Source organism: Halichoerus grypus, chromosome 10 (assembly GCF_964656455.1).
Source record: "Halichoerus grypus chromosome 10, mHalGry1.hap1.1, whole genome shotgun sequence".
In the NCBI taxonomy this organism is placed as follows: Eukaryota; Metazoa; Chordata; class Mammalia; order Carnivora; family Phocidae; genus Halichoerus; species Halichoerus grypus.
The window spans coordinates 71044361-71071111 of NC_135721.1; the positions used below are offsets into that span (position 1 = coordinate 71044361).

General features: G+C 40.6%; 1 protein-coding gene and 1 pseudogene across 1 annotated transcript in view; one reads left to right on the plus strand and one right to left on the minus strand.

The window, feature by feature from the left end:
- Window positions 1-26751, minus strand: part of MSH2 (mutS homolog 2) — a 77462-nt gene that overhangs the window by 33938 nt on the left and 16773 nt on the right. The window contains exons 5-7 of the mRNA XM_036121649.2: window positions 22216-22365; window positions 20847-20980; window positions 8903-9102 (exon numbers count right to left, since the gene is read on the minus strand). Coding sequence (XP_035977542.1) covers window positions 8903-9102; window positions 20847-20980; window positions 22216-22365 — 484 coding nt within the window. The remainder of the gene's footprint in view (window positions 1-8902; window positions 9103-20846; window positions 20981-22215; window positions 22366-26751) is intronic.
- On the plus strand, window positions 1751-2964 carry LOC118554272 (annexin A2 pseudogene; annotated as a pseudogene).

A 26751-nucleotide genomic window follows, 5' to 3' on the forward strand; every position in this document is an offset into this window, starting at 1 on the left:
TCCTTACACATGCCCTACTGACACTAACCTCAGAGCCAAGGCCTGGCACTAGTCACAAGTCTGCTACATCAGACTTGTGTTCATATAGTCCATGACTGAGAACATCAATCTGAAGTCTAAATTAATTATAAAGCTGGCATTAACATTTTATTCTATTAAATATTTTGGTAAATGATAATAAAAAGACATGAGTTTCAATTAACAAAAATTTAAACAACTTATTCTATGCCTACATTTCCTTGACTAATTTTACATAAATTCTTTGTATTAATTTCAACCTCAAAGTTTTATTAAGCATAATTAAACTTTACCTGACCCCTTTAATGTATTTATGAAATGTATTTAAAAGTCCAGGTAAGTGAAAAAATGAGGACAAGATACTGCTAATCAAAGTTTAAGTGTTCACACAAATATGAGGCTGGAGCCAACAAATTCCCAAATTAAACGAAGAAGCCAACAGAAGTAGAAGTGCAGGTGAATCATGGTAAAATGGCTAAGTAATTAAATCACTCTGAATGATGACCCTGGGTGCAAGGTCATCTCTGCTCTTCCTTCCCTGCTGTCAGCCACTCTGCAGTATGGCCTCTCATCCTTCCTCATGGCCACCGCCTGCTTCCTTCACTCACCCTCTCTTGTCTGTTTCTCTAGCCACCGTCATCCCTCTTCTTAAGTACAACCACTTGTCTCGGTTCCCCCATTTGCTAGTAATACTTTCTCTGACACCACCCCTCATTTTCCTTTATTACGACTGTCATTTTGACAAAAGAGTACTTTTCTCTTCTACAATGACTTTTTCTTCTGATTCCACTGATTATTTATGAGTATCATTTTACACCTGTGCTAGTAGTCCCTGGGAGATAACAGAAAACATATCCGTCTCTGCCCCCAGTTCCTGGCACAGAGCTCCTATAAACTCTTGTAATTTCCCAAGTGTTAAGAGCACTAGGAGCATCTCTTGTTCTAAAAGGGTGATTCTACGGGGTGCCTGCCTGGTGCCTAGATGAAGAGACACACGCTTTACCAGGCGTCCCTAAAGAAATTTTCTTATAAATCTTGTGACTGGAGGGGCGCCTGGGTGGCTTAGGCAGTTAAGCATCTGCCTTCAGCTCAGGTCATGATCTCAGGCTCCTGGGATGGAGCCCCACATTGGGCTCCCTGCTCAACGGGGAGCCTGCTTCTCCCCTTCCTTCTGCCTGCCGCTCCCCCTGCTTGTGCTGTGTGTCAAATGAATGGATAAAATCTTAAAAAAAAAAAATCTTTTGACTAGAACTGGAAATGAGTACAACCTTCTTGGAAAAGTAATTTGTCAGTAAATAATTACTTGCGGTTAAAATGCAGACAAGGCCCCTCTGGTCCTACAGGTCAGAGAAAGCAATTAATGTGTTCTGAACTGAAGAAGAAATGACATGATCAGATGAGCTAGGAAACATTACTATGAATTCACTGAGGAGGATGCACAGACCAGGGGAGGGAAAATAACAAATGTGAGGTTTTTAAGAAGAAATTAAACAGAAACATGAATAATTGGATATGGGAAGAGGGAAAAGTTATGTGCCTCAGTGTGATGGCTGTTAGAATCAAATTTACCAATAAAATAATCTAGATAGGGGCGCCTGTGTGGCTCAGTCGTTAAGCGTCTGCCTTCGGCTCAGGTCATGGTCCCAGGATCCTGGGATCGAGCCCCGCATCAGGCTCCCTGCTCGGTGGGAAGCCTGCTTCTCCCTCTCCCACCCTCCCTGCTTGTGTTCCCTCTCTCACTGTGTCTCTGTCAAATAAATAAACAAAATCTTAAAAAAAAAAAAAAAAAAAACTAGATATTTAGAGGAGTTGTTTTAAGCACTATCAGAAATTTACCCTAAATGCACAATACCATTATTCTAGGTTTTGTCTCAACTTTTTAATTTTAAAAGCTACAAGGGGGCTCTACAACTGGGGACGCTTGCAGCTCTCAGCGCCGGGCCCAGCTTCCTTCAAAATGTCTAGTATTCACAAAATTCTCTACAAGTTCAGCTTGGAGGGTGATCACTCCATGCCCCCAAGTGAATATGGGCTGGTCAAAGCATACACCAATTTTGATGCTGAGCGTGATGCTCTGAACATTGAAACAGCCATCAAGACCAAAGATGTGGATGAGGTCACCATTGTCAACATTTTGACCAACCGCAGCAATGAACAGAGACAGGATGTTGCCTTTGCCTACCAGAGAAGGACCAAAAAGGAACTTGCATCAGCACCGAAGTCAGCCTTGTCTGGACACCTGGAGACCGTGATTTTGGGCCTATTGAAAACACCTGCTCAGTATGATGCTTCTGAGCTGAAAGCCTCCATGAAGGGACTGGGGACTGATGAGGACTCCCTAACTGAGATCATCTGCTCAAGGACCAACCAAGAGCTTCAGGAAATTAAGAGAGTCTACAAAGAAATGTGTAAGACTCATCTGGAGAGGGACATCGTGTCTGACACATCTGGTGACTTCCTCAAGCTGATGGCTGCCTGTGAAAGGGTAGAAGAGCAGAGGATGGCTCTGTCATTGATTATGAACTGATTGACCAAGATGCCTGGGATCTCTATGATGCTGGAGTGAAGAGGAAAGGAACTGGTGTGCCCAAGTGGATCAACATCATGACTGAGTGGAGTATCTGATAGGTACAAGAGCTACAGCCCTTATGACATGCTGGAGAGCATCAAGGAGGTCAAAGGAGACCTGGAAAACGCTTTCCTGAACCTTGTCCCATGCATTCAGAACAAGCCGCTGTATTTTGCTGACCGACTGTATGACTCCATGAAAGGCAAGGGGACTCGCAATAAAGTCCTGATTAGAATCATGGTCTCTCTCAGTGAAGTGGACATGTTGAAAATTAGGTCTGAATTCAAGAGAGAGTACAAGTCCCTGTACTACACTCAGCAAGACACGAAGGTGGACTATCAGAAGTGCTGCGGTACCTGTGTGGTGGGGATGACTGAGGCCAACGACAGATGAGCATCCAGGAGTGGTGCTCCTTTGTTTCCAGCTAACGGTTCTAGAAAATAGCCCTGTGAGGATGACATTAGCATCGCCCTCCCCATCCTTATTTCAGTTGCTTAAGCATTGCCGCCTCTCGTGTCTAGTCTCTCCTTTTAGCCAAAGAAATGAACATTCCAAGAGTTGGGAGTGAAATCTATGATGTGAAACACTTTGTCTCTTGTGTACTGTGTCATAAACCGATGAATAAACTGAATTTTTACTTTAAAAAAAATTAAAAATGAAGAAAAGAAGCTACAAGGGATAAGGGAAGCCAAGTATATTTTTTAAATAACGACTTCTTAGAGGAGGAAGATGATTTAGAGTAAACCTTCCATTACTCAATGCAAGTCTGCTTTCTAAGCCGCTGCTGCCCTCTGCTGTCTCTGAACTTATTTTTATTTATTTTTTTCAGGAATAACGTTAATGTAACTTTAAACCTAGACTTAATCAAAAACCAAAAACACCGTAAGATAGGAGAACATAATCTGAAGCAATATACTAATACACACAAAAAAATTTTTTTTGAGCGAGTGCATATGGGCACGAGGGGCAGAGGTAGAGGGAGAGGACAACCTCAAGGTGGCTCCACACTCAGCACGTAGCTGGCTTCGAGCTGGATCTCACGACCCTGAGATCATGACCTAAGCCAAAACCAAGAGTTGGACACCTAACCAGCTGAGCCACCCAAACATCCCTAGAAATAATTTTTTTATATCTTTTTTTGTTTTCTTTTAATGATTTTGTTTGTAAGCAATCTCTGCACCCAACATGGGGCTCAAACTCACAACCCTGAGATCAAGAGTCGCATGCTCCACTGACTGAGCCAGCCAGGAGCCTCCATTCTGTTGTTTTTTAAGACAAAATTCAGAACAGTTAAGTTCCTAATGACTTGGACACACCTGGACTCTTCAGTGTTTCTTTTTTCTTTTTTTTTTTTTTAAGATTTTAATTATTTATTTGAGAGAGAGAGAAAGGGTGAGCGAGAGAGACTGCACAAGCAGGGGAGGCGCAGAGGGAGAGGAAGAAGCAGGCTCCCCGCTGAGCAGGGAGCCAGATGTAGGACTTGATTCCAGGACCCTGGGATCACGACTTGAGCCAAAGGCAGACGCTTAACCGACTGAGCCACCCATGCACCTCCTCCAAAGTTTCTTACAGAAAGAAAAGAACATAGCTCTTAGCACCACAACACCTGGAACAGTCTTCCTCCTCTAACATTCTCTAGGCTGGGTGACTTCAAACACTGTAGGGCAAACATCAGTTGCCAAACTGATAATGTGAAGCTTTTGATTTAGATAATGTTATGTTCTCTCACAGGTGTATATAACTTAAGCATAACCCCCCAAAACACCATAAGATAGGAGAAATTAATGACCTGTTGCAAAACTCTTGAGTACACTGAGCCACACATATGCAGGAGGAAGAGAGCCAAGCTACTCTTAAGCCCAATTCCTAACTTCTGTGCTTATTCCAGGGAATGAGAAAGATTCCCCAAAGAATGTGTACAACTGTATTTTTTTACCTTTTCTCTTTGGGGGAGGGGGGTTTTACATATGCTTTTGAATATCTGATGAAAGTTACAGATCTTTTCCCAGAAAAAATACACATACACAGAATCTTGTATAAAATGTAAAGACCCTTCTAAGAACTCATTCAAAAATCCTAGCTTTGGGGCGCCTGGGTGGCTCAGTCAGTTAAGTGTCTGCCTATGGCTCAGGTCATGATCTCCTGGGATCGAGCCCCACATCGGGCTCTCCGCTCAGTGGCAAGTCTGCTTCTCCCTCTCTCTCTCTGTGATCTCTCTTGCTTTCACTCTCTAAATAAATATCTTTGTATTTTATTTATTTGACAGAAAGACAGCAGGAGAGCACAAGAGGGGGAGCGGCAGACAGAGAGGGAGAAGCAGGCTCCCTGCTGAGCAGGAAATCTGATGCAGGGCTTGATCCCAAGACCCTGGGATCATGACCTGAGCCGAAGCAGTCGCTTAACCAACGAAGCCACCCAGGTGCCCCAATAAATAAAATCTTTAAAAAAAATTCTAGCTTTAAGTTACTGGTTCTGAATGAAAAAAGGGCCAAACAGAACCAGGGTGGAGGACTCTTAAGGGGAAAGCAAACTATAAAAGGATCCAGCAATTCTATGGGGCGCCTGGGTGGCTCAGTCGTTAAACGTCTGCCTTCGGCTCAGGTCATGATCCCAGGGTCCTGGGATCGAGCCCCGCATCGGGCTCCCTGCTCCGCAGGAAGCCTGCTTCTCCCTCTCCCACTCCCCCTGCTTGTGTTCCCTCTCTCGCTGTGTCTCCCTCTGTCAAATAAATAAATAAAATCTTTAAAAAAAAAAAAAAAAAAAAAAAGGATCCAGCAATTCTACTTCCTGGTATGTATCTAAAAGAAAGAAAATCACTATCTCAAAGCGATATCCGCACTCCCTTGTTCAATGCAGTATACTTACAACTGCCAAGATATGGAAACAACCTAAGCGTCCATCGATGGATAAATGGATAAAGAAAATGTGGTGTATATATACAATGGAATATTACTCAGCCATAAAAAAGAAGGAAATCCTGCCATTTGTGACAACATGGTGGACCCTGAGGGTATTATGCTAAGTGAATTAAGTCAGGCAGAGAAAGGCACTTATGACCTCGCTTAAATGTGGAATCTAATAAAATTAATCTCACAGAAATAGAAAAGAATGGTGTTCGCCAGCAGCGGGGGGGGGGGGGGGGGAATGGAGGAAGGTGGTCAAAAGGTACAAACTTCCAGCTGTAAGATTTAAGTTCTGAGGATGTAATGTATAGCATGGTGACTTATAGTCAAAAATACTGTATTGTGTATTTGAAAGCTGCTAAGAGATTAGATCTTTAAAGTTCTCAACACAAGAAAAAAAGCTCTGTGAGGTGACAGATGTTAACTGAGCTCATTGTAATTATTTCACAATACATACATATTTCAAATCATGGTGCACACCTAAACCTACACTATGTTATATGTTAGTTATAGCTCAATAAAACTGGAAGGAAAAAAACCGTCAAACTCAGCAGTGAAAGCTGGTAAGATAATGACTAGACCGTGTTTGCTGGATTTAGCAACAACAAGTAACTTAGCAAATGCCATTTCAGTACTGTGGTCAGGGGTGGAAGGCAATTGAGCAAATGGAAGGTGGAAATGTAGGCTTTCTAAAACCTTGGCTGGGAACAGAAAGTGAAAAAGAGATGTAGGTACTAGAGGACACAGGAACAAGGATGCTTTTTTTTTCCTGTGGGAAAGAAGAGATATAGGAGAGAAAAGGTTCAAAACAGCTGATACAAGTGGCTAAGAGTGAATTAATTATTTAGAATCCTATCTCTGTGATAATCTGATATTATAGCCCTGCTACTGGTTAATCCCCTTGTGCTCCCAGTTAATCCTGTTGAAATGGAGCCATAGGATATGGAATCAGAAAAGCACAGCAGTAAAAGATCTTCCTTTACTAGATGAGGAAATTGAAGCACAGGGAGGGTAAATGGCAGCCTAAGCTACACTAGAGAAATGTGGGCACAGGGAAGATTTAAGACCCATTTTCTTTAATTCCACTTTGGTGGAACAAAATGCAAGGGCTTTTAAGTGTCATCAGTCTAGGGGCGCCTGGGTGGCTCAGATGGTTAAGCATCTGCCTTCGGCTCAGGTCATGATCCCAGGGTCCTGGGATCGAGCCCTGCATCGGGCTCCCTGCTTGGCGGGGAGCCTGCTTCTCCCTCACCCTCCTACTGTTCCCCCAGCTTGTGCTCTCTTGCTCTCTCTGTCAAATAAATAAATAAAATCTTAAAAAAAAAAAAAAGACTTTCTTTAAAAAAAAGTATCATCAGTCTAAAGAGGAGCCTTGGCTAGAATGGGAATACTCTTTATACAGTGGTACTTTAAGATAAGTGCTTAAGATATCTTCCACACGTGGCGAGATAATTAAGGGAAAAGGTTACCATAAAATTAAAATTAAAGCTATGCTTATTTTGGGGCTCCTGGGTGGCTCAGTCGGTTAAGCGTCTGCCTTCAGCTCAGGTCATGGTCCCAGGGTCCTGGGATCGAGCCCCACATCGAGCTCCCTGCTCGGCGGGAAGCCTGCTTCTCCCTCTCCCACTCCCCCAGCTTGTGTTCCCTCTCTCGCTCTGTCTCTCTCTGTCAAATAAATAAATAAAATCTTAAAAAAAAAAAAAATCTATGCTTATTTTTTATCTTGTCAGTATAGAGTTGAGTTTAAGTCTGTCTGCAGAGAAAGCTTTCTCATAATACTGAAAGGTTTAACAGTTCTAAGGGATGGTGATTTTTAACTCTGAAACTTAAAATGCTTTACGTATTACGTATATAACTTCGTAAGTTTCTACAACAAATAATTTAGTACTTACGTTCACTTAAAAGTTAAAAACTACACTTGTAAGGGCAAGCTGATTTTATCCACCAATACTGTATTGATTAATATGTGACTTTGCACACTTTATTCTGGTAACTTCATTCTGATGTCAACTGTTAGAGATCATCAAGACCCTTTGTCTTGGGATGCCTGGGTGGCTAGCCTGGTTAAGCAGCTGCCTTCGGCTTGGGTCATGATCTGAGTCCTGGGATCAAGCCCCACAGGGAGCCTGCTTCTCCCTCTCCTCCCAACTTGTGCTCTCTGTCACGTTCTCTCTCTCAAATAAAATCTTAAAAAAAAAAAAAAAAAAAGACCCTTTGTCTTAACTTTCTTTTATAGGTGTGCTGGAAAGGTTCACTCCAGCAGGCCTGGAATTAGCTTAAAGTTCCTTTATGGCAATGATCCCTGGTCAAGGCATGTTGTTTTGTAATCATGGATCTGAGGATAATCAGGGTGGTTTGTTCAGCTTGTCAGCACTGTTTCTGATTGATAATTTGCACCTGGTTTCAGCGAGGCCTTCCAGTGCCAGAGGGTTCTCCTATAGAGGCTGGTTACAGAACAGGAATATGCCCAGCAAAACTTAAGAAAGTCCAGCAAGACTCCATTTTAAGCTCCCTAGTTCCAAGGTGTTCTGCACACATTGGTGGTCCCTGATGTGAGAGAAAGTGCACCTCACCAAGGACCTTTCAAAAGGAAGGACAAGGGGCGCCTGGATGGCTCAGTGGGGTTAAACATCTGCCTTCAGCTCAGGTCATGATCTCAGGTCCTGGGATCGGGCCCCGCATGGGGCTTCCTGCTCGGCAGGGAGTCTGCTTCTCCCTCTCCCTCTGCTCCCCACCCAGCTTGTGCTCTTTTGCTCGCTCTCTCAAATAAATAAAATCTTAAAAAAAAAAAAGGAAGGACAATAGGAGCCTGCCCCTGACCTCCCTGGGCCCCTGCCGTGAGACTGGCTGTGACGCATTATCCTTCCCCTGGTGCTACTCCTAGACTGTACCCTTTTCCTTTAATAAACTATAGATTTGAAAGCAATGTCATTTTGGGTCCTGTGAGTCTTTAGCAATTGAACTCTGGTCAACCGCCACTGCTAGTGCAATAAATCCAGTTACCCTAAAATTCACTTCTAAAAAGCAAAAATTTGGGGCGCTGGGTGGCTCAGTTGGTTGTTAAGTGTCTGCCTTCAGCCCAGGTCATAATCCCAGGGTCGTGGGATCAAGCCCCACGTTGGGCTCCCTGCTCAGCGGGTAGCCTGCTTCTCCCCCTGCTCATGAGCGAGTGTGCTCGCTCTATCAAATAAATAAATAAATAAATAAATCTTAAAAATAAATAAAATAATAAAAAAATAAAAAGCAAAAATTCTAAGTTGTCTCATGATTCCTGACTTCTGCAATGTAGCTATAGGTCAATACTAACCTGTTATTAGAAAAACTTAAGAGTTACCAGACCCAACTTTATAAGGACAGCACATGTGCTAAGTATATTGAGAGTAAAGGAAAACAAAAACAAAATCATTGTTACCTTCGTATTTTTCCAGAGCCCGAATAACATTAGGAAGTTGATTTATACCCTGATAGAGTCGGTAACAATCTTGTAAGTTTGCTGCTTGTCTCTGAAATTTCTTGGCAAGTCGGTTAAGATCTGGGAATCGACGAAGTAAATCTTCTTGTAAACTCTGCCTCAATTCTGCATCTTCTACAAAAGCTTCCACTAAATTCAGTCTGAAATAAATTGCACTGGTATTAATCTTAAATATTTTGGTATAAAATTAAAATCTGTCTACTAGGTACATAAGAATCAACTAAATGAACTCAAAAATTCTACGCAGGAAGCTTGACTCTATCCTTAAATGTCAGCTTCTTAGAGAGGATGGAAAGCTCCGTGATACTGTGATGTAAGCACTTTCTGATTAATAACCAAACTAACGTTAAGTAGTATCAGAAGATACTAATATATACCCAATTTCATTTGCCTTTCATCAAATTGCCTTTTCTTAAATAGATGAATTTCATTATTGGGACACTGCTGTTACTGACACATTAGTGCACATGTAAACAATGATCTTCAATAAAACCATTACAATTCAAGAATGTTGCCAAATCCAATACTTACTCTATCAGAAGTTCTTATAAATTTTCAGAATGCATTCTAAAATTACCTTATGACAGTACAAAGCCAAAAATTTCTAATTAAAAAACTGAAATAAGTTTATTGCTTCCCCTAAATCAATATATAAAATCTTGGCCTGTTCGAAGAACTATAAAACATGCAGCTCATATTGCTTTTGCAATTTATTGGAATCCATAGCTTTCCATTTCCTTCCTTGTAACTCACCGCAAGAAATGTTTTGGGGGGAGGGGAGGGGAAAAAAAGAAATGTTTTTACATCATGACCCAGCACATGCATGCACAGATATTGTAGGAGGCATGATATGCCACCTCAAAACGTGCCAGTTTAGAGTCCTTAAGGACTATTTTGAGCTGACAACAATTAAGAAGCAAAAAGAAAAGCCCTCTGCCTTCTCCCTTATTTGCCCAAAAGCAGGACATAAATTTACAAATGTCCTCTCCCTTCTCTCTTTACCAGAAAGGACAAAAGTTAACCACAACATTAGACCCTTATCAGCCTGGAAATGGTACCAGAGGAATCTACATAACAAATTTTAGCCTTTATCTCTCATTAGCTTCCCATAATTTGCAGCCCTAGGAACTCAAAATCCTTCTCCCTTGTCTCTTCTCCGAAAATTTATTGTTCCTTTGCTAAGATGCTATATATGCCCAAGTTCTCATCAACCCTGGAGTTACTCATCTGAGTGCTCCAGTGTAAAAGCATAAACTTGTTTTTCTCTTGTTAATCTGTCTTTTGTCAGTCTAATTTATAGGGCCTCAGCCAGGGAACCTACAAGGGTAGTAGAAAAAAAGAAATTTTCCTTCCCTACAATATATAATTAAAATAGGCTACACAAACAATACTTACTACTCTTACTATATGTAATGTACTGTTATTTTTCTTTCATATTTAACTCATCCAAAAATGCTAGTTTTCACCCACTACACTAATTTCATAACTCACTACTGGGTCACAACTTGCAATGTGAAAAGCTGTATTACAGATCCTACTGCAGTAACATATATATAGATGAAAGGTAAATTTTAGTAATCAAAGGTATGGTGGGGGCGCCTGGCTGGCTGCCTCAGTTGGTAGAGCATGCAACTCTTATTAATCTTGGGGTCGTGAGTTCGAGCCACACGTTGGGTGAGGAGCCTACTTTAAAAAAGGCGGGGGGCAAGGAAAATCACAACAGGCATAGCAAATGGTCCTAGGTTCAGAAGGCTATGAATAAGCAACCATTTCCTTCTATTTGTAAATTAGAAGAGCAGTAAATTAACCCTTGAATTACACAAGGACAGAGAAAGGAAACAAATCAGCTTTCTAAGTTTCTTAACTATTCACTGATCTCTCCAACAGCATTTATAATTCCTCCATCATCAAAATGTTCATCCAGCATATTATATGAGGGGAAAATTATGCTGCCCCCTAAGCAAGATTTCTGAACCTTGACAATACTGACATTTAGGCTAGACAATTCCTTGTCATGAGGGGCTCTTCTGAGCTCTTTAACAACTTCCCTGAGTTCTACACTTGACACTCTGGTGACAACCCAAAATGTCTCCAGGCACTGCTATACGTCCCCTTGCCTCAGGTTGAGAACCACCAGCTTAAAGAAACTTGAATCACTTTTTAAAAGATGAAAAGGGAAAAATAACTAAAATCCTATAGAAATGTCAAGGTAATATCTAGGCAGCTGACAGCAGATACGCACTATGGCAAATGCCAAATTAGTAGGGGGGGGGGTCCTGCTACCAAGCTGGTATTATACTGTGTACCAGTCCCTGTGGCTATGAACAAACTTCTAGAACACTTCAGGCACTTACTGCTACAGAAAAGACTTCTATGGCTTGTACTCTAGATTTAAAAGATGAAACAGAACTTGAGTAGACAGATGCAGTCAAGTCCCATAATCCAATAAAGCAAATTTGGGCCTTCCTACCTAAGCCTCTGGCTCTAACTGGGCACCTATCTAAGTTCGGTTCAAGATCACCAGCATGGAAGTCACTTGGAGGCGGACAGTACAGTATTCCTGGGGGTGAAATTTCTATGCGCTTCTCATGCACCAACAGTTTGATAAAGTCTGAAACCTAACAATCACAAGAAATCCCTGAGTTCCCATAATAAAGTGGGGAAAGTGACATAAAGGGGTGAGGAAAGGATGAAAGAAACCTGATGCTTGGCTGACCGACCCCTGGTCTTTCTTTTTCTCTTCTTTTCCTAAGACTCCCGTATCCTTAGGCCACTCTTAGGTAATTGACGAATCTACAGAGAAGATATTTCTGATCAAGAATCTTCCAGGGGTGGGGCGCCTGGGTGGTTCAGTCAGTTAAGTGTCTCCTTTGGCTCAGGTCATGATCTCAGGGGCCTGGGATAGAGCTCCACATCGGGCTCCCCACTTGGAGGAAGCCTGCTTCTCCCTCTCCCTCTGCCTGCCACTCCCCCTGCTTGTGCTGTCAATTAATAAAATCTTAAAAAAAAAAAAAAAAAAGAATATTCCAGTGGTGCCTGGGTGGCTTAGTTGGTTGTGTCCGACTCTTGGTTTCGGTTCAGGTCACGATCTCAGGGTGGTGGGATTGAGCCCTGCGTGGGGTTCCATGCTCAGCAGAGTCTCCTGGAGATTCGCTCTCTCCCTCTGCCCCCTCCCTGTTTGTGCATGCTCTAATAAATAAGTCTTTAAAAAAAAAAAATCTTCTTTTAAATCTTCTTAAAAAACAAATGACCTTCTTTAAAAAAAAAATGCTTCTTCCCTATTCCAACTATTTTATCACTGTTTCCTCTCAAATTGATCAGGGAATTAGGTCCTAAGTCATCAACACCACCTTTCGGCCCTGTAATCCGCCAAAATGACCAAGACAAATGTAGAGGGGCACCCACTATGTTCTCTAGGTCTTTTAGAAAACAGAGTTGGTCCTTTGGCCACAGACATGCACATCTACAAGCAAGATGATGATGACACTATATAGACAACAGGGGAATGGCACTATTCAAAAAGTAACACCCCACGAACGTTACCATGGCAAAACTCGAAGAGTCTACACAGTGTTATCCAGCATGCTGATAACTAAGGGCAAGATTCTTGCCAAGAGAATTAGTGTATATACTGAGCATATTAAGCATTCAGCTTCTTGAACCTGTGAAGGAAAATGATCAGAGAAAACGGAAGCCAGGAGAAAGGTACCTGGGTCCAAGTGAAGCACCAGGCTGCTCCACGAGGAGAAGCACACTTTTTAAGAACTAACAGGAAAGAGCCTGAGCTGCTGGAAACCCATTCCCCATGAATTCATGGCATGATAGACATTAAAAAAAAAAAAAAAAAAAAGATCTCTGGAATGTAGAAATGTTTGTCTTAGTTGAGTAGAAGTGTGATGTCCCCTCCCCCAAAGAAATACTTAAAGCAAACTTTGTGTCCTTAAAAAATAATCAACACCATTCAAGAGCATAAAGTTCCAGTAGGACTCTAAGAAGTAAGACAGCAAGGGAATAAAACAGCTTCTAAAACATATAGTACAAGGCACTTTACACAGCCGCCTCAATCTTTGGTCCAGGTATCATTAAAAGCTCAATAAATTGCTAGTTTCACAGTCTGTTCAGTATGCCATTTCAGAAATAATTACAGTATCAGTTTATGTACCGGCTAACAAGTTTTTTAAAAGGATTGCTCTGCTGTTTCTATGACAATGCCACTCTTAAATCACAATTTGAGAAGCTCCAAAGTTACTGTTGGCATAACACCAGTATACCTGTCAATCCTACACAATAAAATTACTCAGCTGTACACAATTTGACACAGTAATTTGCAAACTGACTAGAATAAAAAAGAATTTTTTAGGGTCAGTTCATCTCTAAAATTGGAACAGAATAAATCATAAATTAATCATGAAATGTTTGGTATCCTAAAAAAGCCACATTCTGTCCTTTCTTTAAAACTAGCATTTCTGGGGATGCCTGGGTGGCTCAGTCAGTTAAGCGTCTGACTCTTGGTTTCAGCTCAGGTCATGATCTCACGGGTTACTGTAGGGCTCTGTGCTCAGCATGGAGTCTGCGTGAAACAGGATTCTCCCCCTCTGCCCCACCCCTGACTCGAGTTCTCCCGCTCTCTCAAATAACTCTTAAATTTTTTTTTAAAAAACTAGCATTTCAGATCTCTGATTGTAAGAACAGCTGACTGGCATTTCACGACAGCATATTTATATGGCTGAGAACAAATTTGGTCCCTAAAAAACTGCAATCATAAATTTCTGAGTCTCTTCTTTACCTGTTCTCGCATGATTAAATGCAGTCAGAACCACTCATCTGATGTGTACTCTGCTAGGCCTGAGAAGATTAAAAAAGGAAAAGTATGACAAGATATAAAGAGAGGAACATGCTTTTAAGGAATATTCAATCTAGTGGAGAAGGACATGCTCCATCTTATAGTTAGTGCTGAGTAACAAGTGAGATAAAAAATGTAATGAAATGTGATATGGACAAGAAAACTTCACTTTGGGGCATTTCATTTGCCTGTATTTTGAACAGTTGGTATTTATAGAAATAGGACTTGGGGGAGACTACTTGGGATGGGAGGCCACAGCAGAGATTTGAAGGGAGAAAAGTAAGAGGATGCAATGGAAAACTGAAGCAGAGAAAGAACAGGAAAAAACTATGTCCAAAGGTAAAAATGAAAAGGTTAGCTTTGGAGAGGAAAAAGCCAGGGAGTAAGACTGAAAATACAGATACATTTTGAGACTATAAGGATTAAGAAGGAGATGATCTGCTTAGAGGCAGGAGGCAGCTGAAGACTTTCAAGAAAAGTGAAAAATTTTGGATTGGTCACTGTCATTTGTCACGTAATAAAAGTAAGAGGAGACACACTCCAGGCCTGGACTATTAACTAAAGATACCCTTGCACAGAAGGATAATATAACCTGGGAAGACATTAAGTCTAAGGACCGTCGGAGTATAGCACTGCCTCAGAAAGCAGGATATACTATCACAGAAGCTCCACCACTATTTATCTAAATTTACAGGAGCCATACTTTTATTCAGAGACTTACGTTTCCATTAAAACTGCTACATGGGGCACCTGGGTGGCTCAGTCGTTAGGCATCCGCCTTCATCTCAGGCCCTGATCCCTGAGTCCTGGGATCGAGCCCAGCACTGGGTTCCCTGCCCGGCAGGAAGCCTGCTTCTCCGTCTCCCACTCCCCCCTGCTTGTGTTCCTTCTCTCCCTGTCTCTCTCTGTCAAACAAATAAAATCTTAAAAAAAAAAAAAAGACTGCTACATAAAGGGAGCCTGGGTGGCTCAGTCGGTTAAGTGTCCAACTCTTGCTTTCAGCTCAGGTCATGATCTCAGGGTCATGAGATTAAGCCCCAAGTTGGGCTCCATGCTCAGCACAGACTGTGCTTGAGATTCTCTCTCCCTCGCCCCTGCCTCTATTCGTGCTCTCTCTCAAATAAATAAATTCTTAAAAAAAAAAAAAAGATTGCTACATTAATTGTATTAAATTTTATAAAAAACAGGGGCGCCTGGATGTCTCAGTTGGTTAAACATCCAACTCTTGGTTTCAGCTCAGGTCATGGTCTCATGGGTCATGGGATCGAGCCCCACACTGGCTCTGTGCTCAGCGTGGAGTCTGCTGGAGATTCTCTCTCTCTCTCTCCTCCCTCTGCCCCTCTCCCCACCACGTGCACTCTATCTCTCTAAAAGAAAGAAAGAAAATCTTAAAAAAATTTTATATAAAAAGTAATTCAATTTTAAACTAGAAGGCACTAAGAATACCAAATTCAACATATACAGTAATTTCATAAGAGTGAACTATTTCATATGCTACCATATATTCAATGTTCTTTAGAGAATTCTAACTTTAAAATTAGCAAGGCCTCATATGAATCTAAAACAAAAACCTAGAAGATTAAAAGCAAAAGTCCTAATATATGTGCAAAAATGAGGACTCTTGGGACAGATCAGAAAGTAAGTTAAAAAATAGTAATATGGGGGCGCCTGGGTGGCTCAGTCGTTAAGTGTCTGCCTTCGGCTCAGGTCATGATCCCAGGGTCCTGGGATCGAGTCCCGCATTGGGCTCCCTGCTCGGCGGGAAGCCTGCTTCTCCCTCTCCCACTCCCCCTGCTTGTCTTCCCTCTCTCGCTGTGTCTCTGTCAAATAAATAAAATCTTTTAAAAAAATAGTAATATGAACAAAGTTCTTTTTTTTAATTCAAGTATTTTTATTTTATATACAAAGAGCTAGCATTAAGGTAGGTATCTTGGATATCTGTAGTAAGGTAGGTCTCTCTTGGGATGACCCATTCAAGGCAGTTCACTTAATCCAACTTAATGAAGCCCATATTCTTCAGGCACTGACAAACACTAGTGGCACATATTGAGGCCGTATTTCTTTTCCTTTGAGGCCCTATTTCTGGATCAGACCATGCCAGTTTATGCTGATGAGGAAAGGACGAGAATCCTGGCTGAATTTCTTTTTTAAATACTTCTTTCTTTCTTTTTTTTTTTAAAGTAAACTCTACCCCCAACCTGGGGCTTGAACTCATGACCTGGAGATCAAGAGTTGTACACTCTACTGACTGAGCCAGCCAGGTGCCCCTGGCCAATTTTTTTTTAGATGACTCCAGAAAGTTACCCATCTTGCTCTCTTAGAAGCAATGAAGCAAAAGGTGGACAGAGTTATTATTATAATTTCTAATTTGATTGTTAGATGGAAGTACAAAAAAGAAATTACGTAGATACTTGCTCCTAAAAGGTAATAACAGTAATAACTTACCATTCTCATTGAAGACGGAAGTATTTAAGCCATTAGCTAAAAATAAAAAGTATTTGTAGTCTCAGTGCAAATAGGTTTTAGTGAATGGAAACAGCGTGACAACAGATACAGCCATTCCATGGATATAACTTAAATAAAAGTCAAAATAATATGTTCCATTTCTGGTATTAAAGTCCAATTTGGATCAAGTTAAATAGCACTGATAGAAGTAATAAATACAGTGCAGCAATTAAGCACATGGGCTCTGTAGTCAGGCCAGCCTGGCTTTAAATCCAGTCTCCACCACATTACAGCTGATGAATTTGAGATGCTTAGCAAACTGCCAGGCAGGCACAAAGTAGATACCAGTCTTCTCACCCTCCTCCTTCTAATAGCTTGACAATAATCTAAAGGTAATCCCATTTCCATCATTATTCCTGAAGTTATCAACCAGGCTATTGTCCTTCATAAGATGTATGCACCAAACTCAAAGATCTAGTCACATCTGTCCCTACCTCTGCTCTAATGAAAACAGAAGAAAGAGAAATCTTTGTTTTGTTTTTTTTTTTTTTAAAGATTTTATTTATTCATTTGAGACACAGAGATACAGAGACAGAGAGAGAGCATGAGCAAGGAGAGAGGTAGAGGGAGAAGCAGGCTCCTCGATGAGCCAGGAGCCCGATGTGGGGCTCGATCCCAGGACCCCGGGATTATGACCTGAGCTGAAGGCAGACGCTTAACAGACTGAGCCACCCAGGCGCCCCAAATCTTTGCTCTTCTTAACAGAATTCACCCACAGCAACATAATTTAAAATTAACTCTTGGGTACCTGGCTGGCTCAGTCAGTAGAGCATGGGACTCTTGATCTCAAGGTCATGAGTTCAAGCCCCATGTTGGCATTAGAGTTTACTTAAAAAATAAAATTAACTCTTCACTTACAGATTCCCACTACTTACTCTTCTGGAAATCACCCCAAAATAATAATGACAGTAGGAAACTGAAAACATGATTTCAGTGTTACCCTGAATAAAGATCAATCCTAAATGCTCAAAGAGGGAGACAAGAGATTTGCCCGGAGGCCCCGGAAGGTGTAAACCCAAGGTATCACAGCAGGCAGAACTGAGAAAAGGAAATAAAACAAGGAGACTGTCCAAACAAGAACCTGTATTGAGGAGTATAACTTTCTCTCCCTACTCTGTGGAATTTCACCATTTGGTCTTGAAAACCAAGGGCCTTCCTATTTGCTGGCAATCAAAAAAATTCTCACCAAGATAAAGAGGAGAAAACAGGTCTTCTCATCTTACAGGTACAGAAAACCAGATTATATTCTGATTCATAAAGCTCTCCTCACAAGTGTTATTTCTAATTAAGTCTTGTTAGACTACCAGATTTTGGAAATTATTGCTATGCTCTGTGGGAAAAAAAAAACCTTTATTTACCCTCTAAAAAAAAATCTAATTTTGATCTCTTATCTTCTAAGTAATTTGTTACTCTGGTAATATAAAAGTGACATCCCAGGTTTCAGAAGAGTCTAAATACATACGTGCTCTAGTTGTTGAGCCAGAAGGGGACCACTGACACCTGCTCTGTTTCCACAAGACCAAAGTTAAAAATATAACCAGCGACCTAGAGCTTGAGGGTTAAATTACCTAATTTTTCTTTAGGAAAAAAAAAAAAGACTGGTTACTCCCAGGGCAATGGTGGCAATTCACAAAGAGTACAATAAGAAATATACTCAGCAGGGAGTCTGCTTGTCCCTCTCCTTTTGCCCCTCCCCCCGCTTGAGCTCGCTCTCTAATAAATAAAACATTTAAGAAAAAAAGAAATGTGTCCCTGGAGCTGTACAACAGAGAGGCCCTGAGGAAGAGGTCCCAGGAATTAGGGGACAAGAATAGGAGAATAATCACTGTGCATCCCTCTGTTCTGTTTGAATTTTGACACATATAAATGTTATTATTCACAGGTAATTAAAAATTATAAACTTTTGATGACTTGCAAATACCTAATCCTTCCTATTTCTTAAGTTACTAAATCCCACTCTTCCTGCCCAACAAACCTGACTTCAGAAAAGTCCCCTTAGCATCTCAACTTCTGCATTTTCAATAGAATATCAGCACATCCACAAATCACTAACCTTCTGAGTTATTTTTATTGTAAGGCTCTTTAGAATGCACCGGATTAACACTGAGCTTAGTAATTATGTGTAGGGTGTCTTACAATACCGACCAACTACTTTATGTTTGCCTGGCAACGTCCCAAATACTGAAGAGATCATTATGTTTTTGTGTATCATCAGTATTCAGTAGGTATTCAACAAATTCTTGAATGATTTGACATCATAGCCATAAAAATAACGAATCTTTTACCAATTCTGGCAATATAACTTAATTTGCCAAATGGAAAACACTAGGTACAAAACAGGACCTTTAAAAATAGCCTAATTATTGAGAAAGGTAAAATAAAGTTCATCTAGTTAATAAAATATTATGTACTTATTAAAAATTAAAAACGTTGAATATAAAGATAAAACAGCAATGGCAAAAAAAACGCTTATGATAATATAAGCATAAGTGGGGAAAAACTGGGGCACAAAACTATATTATGATTTACAATGTATTTTTTTTTTTAAAGACTTATGTATTCATTTTAGAGAGTGAACACATATGCACAAGTTGGGGGAGGGGCAGAGGGAGAGAATCCTCAGATTCCCCACTGAGCCGGGAACCCAACGCCAGAACCCGAAGCAGGGCTCAATCCCATTACCCATGAGATCATGACCTGAGCCCAAACCAAGAGCCAGACCCGTAACCGACTGAGCCACCCAGGCACCCCTGCAACTATGATTTTTAAAAAAGGACTAATGTAAAAGTGCACCATATAAAATGACTCCATTTATATAAAGTTCATGGAGCACCTGGGTGGCTGAGTTGGCTAAACATCCGACTCTTGGTTTCAAGCTCAGGTCATGATCTCAGGGTCTTGAGATCGAGCCCAGTGTCTGGCTCCATGCTTAGTGCAGCCTGCTTGGGATGCTCTCTCCCTTCTCCCTCTGCCCCTCCCCACGCCCACATGCACTCACTGTCCTAAAAATCTTTTTTTTTTTTTTTAAGGTTTTATTTATTTATTTATCTGAGAGAGAGAGAGAGAGAGAGAGAGAGAGAGAGAAACAGCATGAGAGGGGAGAGGGTCAGAGGGAGAAGCAGGCTCCCGGATGAGCTGGGAGCTCAATGTGGGACTCGATCCCAGGACTCCGGGATCATGACCTGAGCCAAAGGCAGTCACTTAACCAACTGAGCCACCCAGGTGCCCCACACACTCACTGTCTTAAAATCTTAAAAATAAATAAAATAAAGTTCATAAATGGGTAAAACTAATTAATCTATAATGTTAGAAAGACAATAATCACTTCTGAAATGAGGAGGGGTAGTAACTAGCAGGAGAATCCAGGGAAGTTACTAGGGATGCTAGTCACGTTGTTTCTTGATCTGATTGTTGTTACACCGATGTGTTGTTCACTTTGTGAAAATCCACCAAGCTGCACACTTAGAATTTGTACTCTTATGGATATTATACTTCATTGAAAAGTCTTAAAACTCATATCTAAAACAAAGGATAGGGGCGCCTGGGTGGCTCAGTCGTTAAGCGTCTGTCTTCGGCTCAGGTCAGGATCCCAGGGTCCTGGGATCGAGCCCCGCATCCGGCTCCCTGCTCTGCGGGAAGCCTGCTTCTCCCTCTCCCACTCCCCCTGCTTGTGTTCCCTCTCTCGCTGTGTCTCTCTCTGTCAAATAAATAAAATCTTTAAAAAAAAAATAGGGGCGCCTGGGTGGCTCAGATGGTTAAGTGTCTGCCTTCGGCTCAGGTCATGATCCCAGAGTCCTGGGATCGAGTCCCGCATCGGGCTCCCTGCTCAGCGGGGAGCCTGCTTCTCCCTCTGCCTCTCTCTCTCTCTCTCTCTCTGTCTCTTATGAATAAATTTAAAAAAAATCTTTAAAAAAATAAAAAAAAAATAAAATAAAACAAAAGATAAAAATAAAATATACCCAAGTGCTAATCATATTCGGGTAGCAGGATTATAAAACTTTTTCTTTCATTTCCTCAATTTTAGAGATTTTCTGAAATATATGTTTAGGCTGCGTTAAATCCTTTCTAAAATAATTGAGTAAGTGTTTCCTATGTACTAGACCTTCTTCAAAGTACTTTATATTATATATATTAAATCATCTAGTCTTCATAACAATCCTATGAAGTAGGTTATTACTGTCATTTTAAAAGGAAGGAACTACAACACTGAGGTTAAGTAACTCGCCCAAGATGACACAGCTAATAAGTGGTAGAGCCATAATTTGAACCAAGATACCCAGGCTCCCAAGTTCATGCTCTGAAACACTATCCAACCATTTTCATAATAAAACCTTATTTTTTTATAGTGAAAAAAATAGTAATTAATAAACTAAGTTATTCTATCAATCTAAATCATTACTACTCTATTACTGTGTAGGTAGCTCTCTGTGTAGTCAGATGCTAAAATATAGGAGCAAATTTGCATACTACAGTGGCATAATCCTGGAGTAATGAGAAGTTACTCAAAGCTTACAGAAGTGGACATGAGAAATATACCTCTCTTCTATTCTGTTCTTATCCATGAGAGGCTGCTTAATCCACTGGTTAACCAGTCTTTGTCCTTGAGGGGTTTTGCATTTATTCAGCAATGCAGCCAGAGACTGAGAGCCAGTAGTATCTTCAACAGACCCCTAGCAAACAAACAAACAAAAAAAGGAAGAATGGCATGCTCATTAGTGAAAACCTTACTGTGCCATGAAAAATAATTAAAGAATTTTGGAAACAAGAACACTTAATATTCTTTAAATACTAAATGTGAAATCTGCACAGAAGTTCCTCTTCCTCAGCTGGGTCACTGTCAGGCTGGATGGCAGTCTATACTGCAGCACCTGAGTATTTTGAATCCACAAAGTGGTGGCTTCCCAGATGCCATCTCATGTTTAATCTAGCACCTCCCATTTCCATTCTTTTAAGACCTTCACAGTGTGGTGATCTCAGTTTAAATACTGTCCCATTTTGGGGCGCCTGGGTAGCTCAGTAGGTGAAGCATCTGTCTTCAGCTCAGGTCATGAGCTCAGGGTCCTGGGACCGAGTCCTGCATCGGCCTCCCTGCTCAGTGGGGAGTCTGCTAGAAATTCTGTCTCTCTCTCCCTCTGCCCCTCTCCTGCTCATGCTCAAGCTCTCGCTCTCTCTCACATAAATAAATAAAAATCTTTAAAAAAAAAAAAAAATACTGTCCCATTTTGTCATCCTAAGTCATCTCTGGAGAACTGGTACTAATGGCCAGACCAAGCCCACTGAAAGTCTTGAGTAAAGCAAACCCACGATCATTTGAAAACAGCATGTGAGAGGCCCCCAGTTGTGTGAAAGCCTAGCCTGTGTCTTATGGTGCTTTAGAATGTATGTATGCGTGTTTAAATGCATGATACATATTCGTATGTGTTGCCATGGCTATATGTTGAAGGCCAACATAACTGGTAGACAGGGTCCATTAGAGGAAATGAAACAGTCTTTTTGGTGGCTATTAAAGCAAAATGTGTATAAAGAAATATTTTTTCTTAAAAAACAAAACAAAACACAAACTCTTCCTAAAAATCAAACTTCCAACCTTTTAATCTGTATTTTCTGCAGTGTATTTTTCCTCAAACCAAAATCACTTTATAATTACTACAGTTTTAGACATAAAACTTAATGTAATTTTTTAAAAACTGCCAACATAATAAAACTATTTATAAAGCTAAGACAAATACCATTTATATAACTTGCAACTAGAAAAATTTTTAAAAACTGCTTATCTAAGTATAATAATATTTCATATAGAATAGAATAATATTTCAAAATATTTAAGCTCCTTAATAGTATTCTTCAGTATATAATAAAGGAAACATTCAATATTTTTAATCCATGTATTTTTTTTTTTTTTTACCTGGAAAAGGTTAAGGGCTCTGACTGCTGCAATATCCAACTTCATGTACTGGCTGAAGTCAAAAGTAGTCAGTTCAAACTGTCCAAAGTTTGAATCATCTGATAAGAGTTCTAAAAACTTGATTACTGCAGACAATGCTGAAGCTGCAACCTAAGATGAAGAATTTAAAAGAAAAGATTCTGTGACTAAAATCCTAGAGATTAAAAAAAAAAAATGGCAAAATGGAAATAAATTCTAAACGTGATCATTTTCCTTGGTGTTCCTTCCCAATCCAAATCAAGAAAATCAGAAAAGTTTAAATAAATCTCTTAAGATTAGAAATGATTTTTAGAAAGTCAAAATTTACTGTAATAGTAACACTATTTATAATAGCCAAAAGTGGAAATGACTCAAATGCCTACCAAGGTTGGTATGTTCGCCCCTATGGTATACTGCACAAAAAGACAGAAGCACCAACAATGCAGTGACACACGACAATATGGATAAATCTCACAAACATAATACTAAACAAAAGAAACCAGGCACAAAAGGCTACAAACTATGATTCATTAATATAAACTATAAAAACAGGCCAAACTAATCTGTGCTGTTAGTTAAGAACCAGGGTTACGTTTGGTGGGTAATGATTGGAAGGAAGCATAAAAAAGGTCTTTGAAGTGCTGGTACCATCTTGTTTCATGGATGCTGGCTATTTGGCTATTTGCAATTTATGAAAATTCAGTTATACACTTGTGATACATGCACTTATCTACATGTGTATTTAATAAGTTTCAGCGCGCCTGGGTGGCTCAGTCAGTTAAGTGTCTGACTCTTAATTTTGGCTCAGGGTCGTGAGATAGGGCCCTACATGGGGGTCTGCGCTTAGTGTGGACTCTGCTTGAGATTCCGCCTCTCCCTCTGCCCCTTCCCCCACTCAAGCACCCGCTCTCTAAAATAAATAAAATCTTTTGAACATAAATAACTTTAAATAAACTGTCTATGTTATTACTATAACATAAGTTTCAGGACATCAAACTGAGAGCCCAAAGATGAATCCTACATACTAAAACATACTTGAGAGCGCCTGGGTGGCTCAGTCAGTTAAGCGAATGCCTTCAGCTCAGGTCATGACCCCAGGGGCCTGGGATCCAGCCCCGCATCGGGCTCCCTGCTCAGCAGAGAGTCTGCTTCTCCCTGTCTCTCTCCCTCTACCTCTCCCCCTGCTTGCGCTCACTCTCTGTCAAATAAATAAATAAGATATACTTGGTACTAGATTGTAAATTGTAACCTATTTTCCCTAATTGAAAACAGTCATCTATGTGTCCTTGCCAAACTCTAGCAAATGTGTAAGACTGTCAGAACCTCCTACAATGTTACCACACAGATAAAAACACTTCTCAGTAACCCTAAAAGCTTCTTGATATTTTCAAGAGGGAAGGTTTTTTTTTATTATTAACATATAATGTATTCTTTGTTTCAGGGGAACAGGTCTGTGATTCATCAGTCTTACACAATAACACAGCGCTCACCACAACACACATCCTCCCCAATGTCCATCACCCAGCCACTCCATCTCTCCCACCAACCTCCACTCCAGCAACCCTCAGTTTGTTTCCTGAGATTAAGAGTCTCTTATGGTTTGTCTCCCTCTCTGGTTTCTTCTTGTTTCATTTTTTCCTCTCTTCCCCTATGATCCTCTGCCTTATTTCTCAAATTCCACATATCAGTGAGATCATATGATAATTGACTTTCTCTGATTGACTTATTTCGCTTAGCATAATACCCTCTAGTTCCATCCACGTCATTGCAAATGGCAAGATTTCATTTTTTAAGGTTGCATAATATTCCGTGTGTGTGTGTGTGTGTGTGTACACCACATCTTCTATATCCATTCATCTGTCGATGGACATCTGGGCTCTTTCCATAGTTTGGATATTGTGGACATTGCTGCTATAAACATTGGGGTGCAGGTGCCCCTTCGAATCACTACATTTGTATCTTGGGGGTAAATACCCAGTAGTGAAATTGCTAGGTCGTAGGGTAGCTCTATTTTCAACTTTTTAAGGAACCTCCATACTGTTTTCCAGAGTGGCTGCACCAGCTTGCATTCCCACCAACAGCATAGGAGGGTTCCCCTTTCTCTGCATCCTCACCAACATCTGTCACTTCCTGATTGTCATTCTGACTGGTGTGAGGTGGTATCTCATTGTGGTTTTTGATTTGTATTTCCCTGATGCTGAGTGATGTTGAGCCCTTTTTCATGTGTCTGTTGGCCACTTGGATGTCTTCTTTGCAGAAATGTCTGTCATGTTTTCTGCCCATTTCTTGATTGGATTATTTGTTCTTGGGGTGTTGAGTTTGAGTTCTTTATAGAGTTTGGATACTAGCCCTTGATCTGATACGTCATTTGCAGATATCTCTTCCCATTCTGTCGTTGTCTTTGGTTTTGTTGACTGTTTCCTTCGCTGTGCAAAAGCTTTTTATCTTGCTAAAGTCTCAATAGTTCATATTTGCCCTTGCTTCCCTTGCCTTTGAGGATGTTTCTAAGAAGTTGTTGTGGCCGAGGTCACAGAGGTTGCTGCCTGTATTCTACTCAAGGATTTTGATGGATTCCTATCTCACATTTAGGTCTTTCATCCACTTTGAGTCTATTTTCATGCATGGTGTAAGGAAATGGTCCAGTTTCATTCTTCTGCATGTAGCTGTCCAATTTTCCCAACACCATTTGCTGAAGAGACCGTCTTTTTTCCACTGGATATTCTTTCCTGCTTTGTCGAAGACAGCTGACAATAGAGTTGAGAGTCCATTTCTGGGTTCTCTATTCTGTTCCACTGATCTATGTGTCTGTTTGTGCCAGTACCATACTGTCTTAATGATTACAGCATTGTAATAGAGCTTAAAGTCCAGAATTGTGATGCCACCAGATTTGGTTTTCATTTTCAACATTCCTCTGGCTATTTGGGGGGCTTTTCTGGTTCCATACAAATTTTAGGATTATTTGTTCCAGCTCTGTGAAAAAAGTTGATGGTATCTTGATAGGGATTGCATTAAATATGTAGATTGCTCTAGGCAGCATAGACATTTTAACGATATTTCTTCTGCCAATCCATGAACATGGAATGTTTTTCCATTTCTTTGTGTCTTCTTCAATTTCTTTCATGAGTATTCTATAGTTTTCTGAGTACAGATCCTTTGCCTCTTTGGTTAGATTTATTCCTAGGTATCTTATGAATGTGTATTCTGTAGCTTTGGTATGGAATGTTCTTTTTTTTTATTTTTTTAATTTTTTAAAGATTTTATTTATTTATTTGACAGACAGAGACACAGCAAGAGAGGGAACACAAGCAGGGGGAGCAGGAGAGGGAGAAGCAGGCTTCCTGCCAAGCAGGGAGCCCGATGCAGGGCTTGATTCCAGGACCCTGGGACCATGACCTGAGTTGAAGGAAGACACTTAACAACTGAGCCACCCAGGCGCTTCTGGAATGTTCTGAATATATCTATGTAGTCCATGTAGTCCAGTGTGTCATTTAAGGCCCTTACTTGTTCATCTTTTGCTTAGATGATCTGTCCATTTCAGTGAGGGGAGTATTAAAATCCCCTACTATTATTGTATTATTGTTGATGTGTTTCTTCGATTTTGTTATTAACTGGCTTATATAATTGGCTGCTCCCTTATTAGGGGCATAAATAATTACAATTGTTAGATCTTCTTGTTGAATAGACCCTTTAAGTATGACATAGTGTCCTTCCTCATCTTTTATTATAGTCTTTGGTTTATAATCTAATTTGTCTGATATAAGGTTTGCCGCCCCAGCTTTCTTTTGATGTCCATTAGCATGATAAATGGTTTTCCACCCCTCACTTTCAATCTGGAAGTGTCTTCAGTCTAAAATGAGTCTCTTGCAGACAGCATATTGATGGGTCTTGCTTTTCTATCCAATCTGATACCCTTTGTCTTTTGACTTAGCTCATTTACATTCAGGGTAACTATTGAAAGATACGAATTTAGTGCCATTGTATTGCCTGTTAGGTGACAGTTACTATATATTGTCTCTGTTCCTTTCTGGTCTATGTTACTTCTGGGCTCTCTCTTTGCTCAGAGGACCCCTTTCAATATTTTCTGTAGGGTTGGTTTGGTGATTGTAAATTCTTTTAGTTTCTGTTTGTCCTGGAAACTTTTTATCTCTCCTTCTATTTTCAATGACAGCTTAGCTGGATAAAGTATTCTTGGCTGCACATTTTTCTCATTTAGTACCCTCAAGAGGTAAGTTTCTTTTTTTTTTTTTTTTTTAAAGATTTTATTTATTTATTTGACAGAGAGAGAGAGACAGCGAGAGCAGGAACACAAGCAGGGGGAGTGGGAGAGGGAGAAGCAGGCTTCCCGCCAAGCAGGGAGCCCGATGTGGGACTCGATCCCAGGACCCTGGGATCATGACCTGAGCCGAAGGCAGACGCTTAACGACTGAGCCACCCAGGCGCCCGAGGTAAGTTTCTAATACCAGTATTACTACTCATATATACTGGCTTTTGATTACATCACACACACAAACATTAATT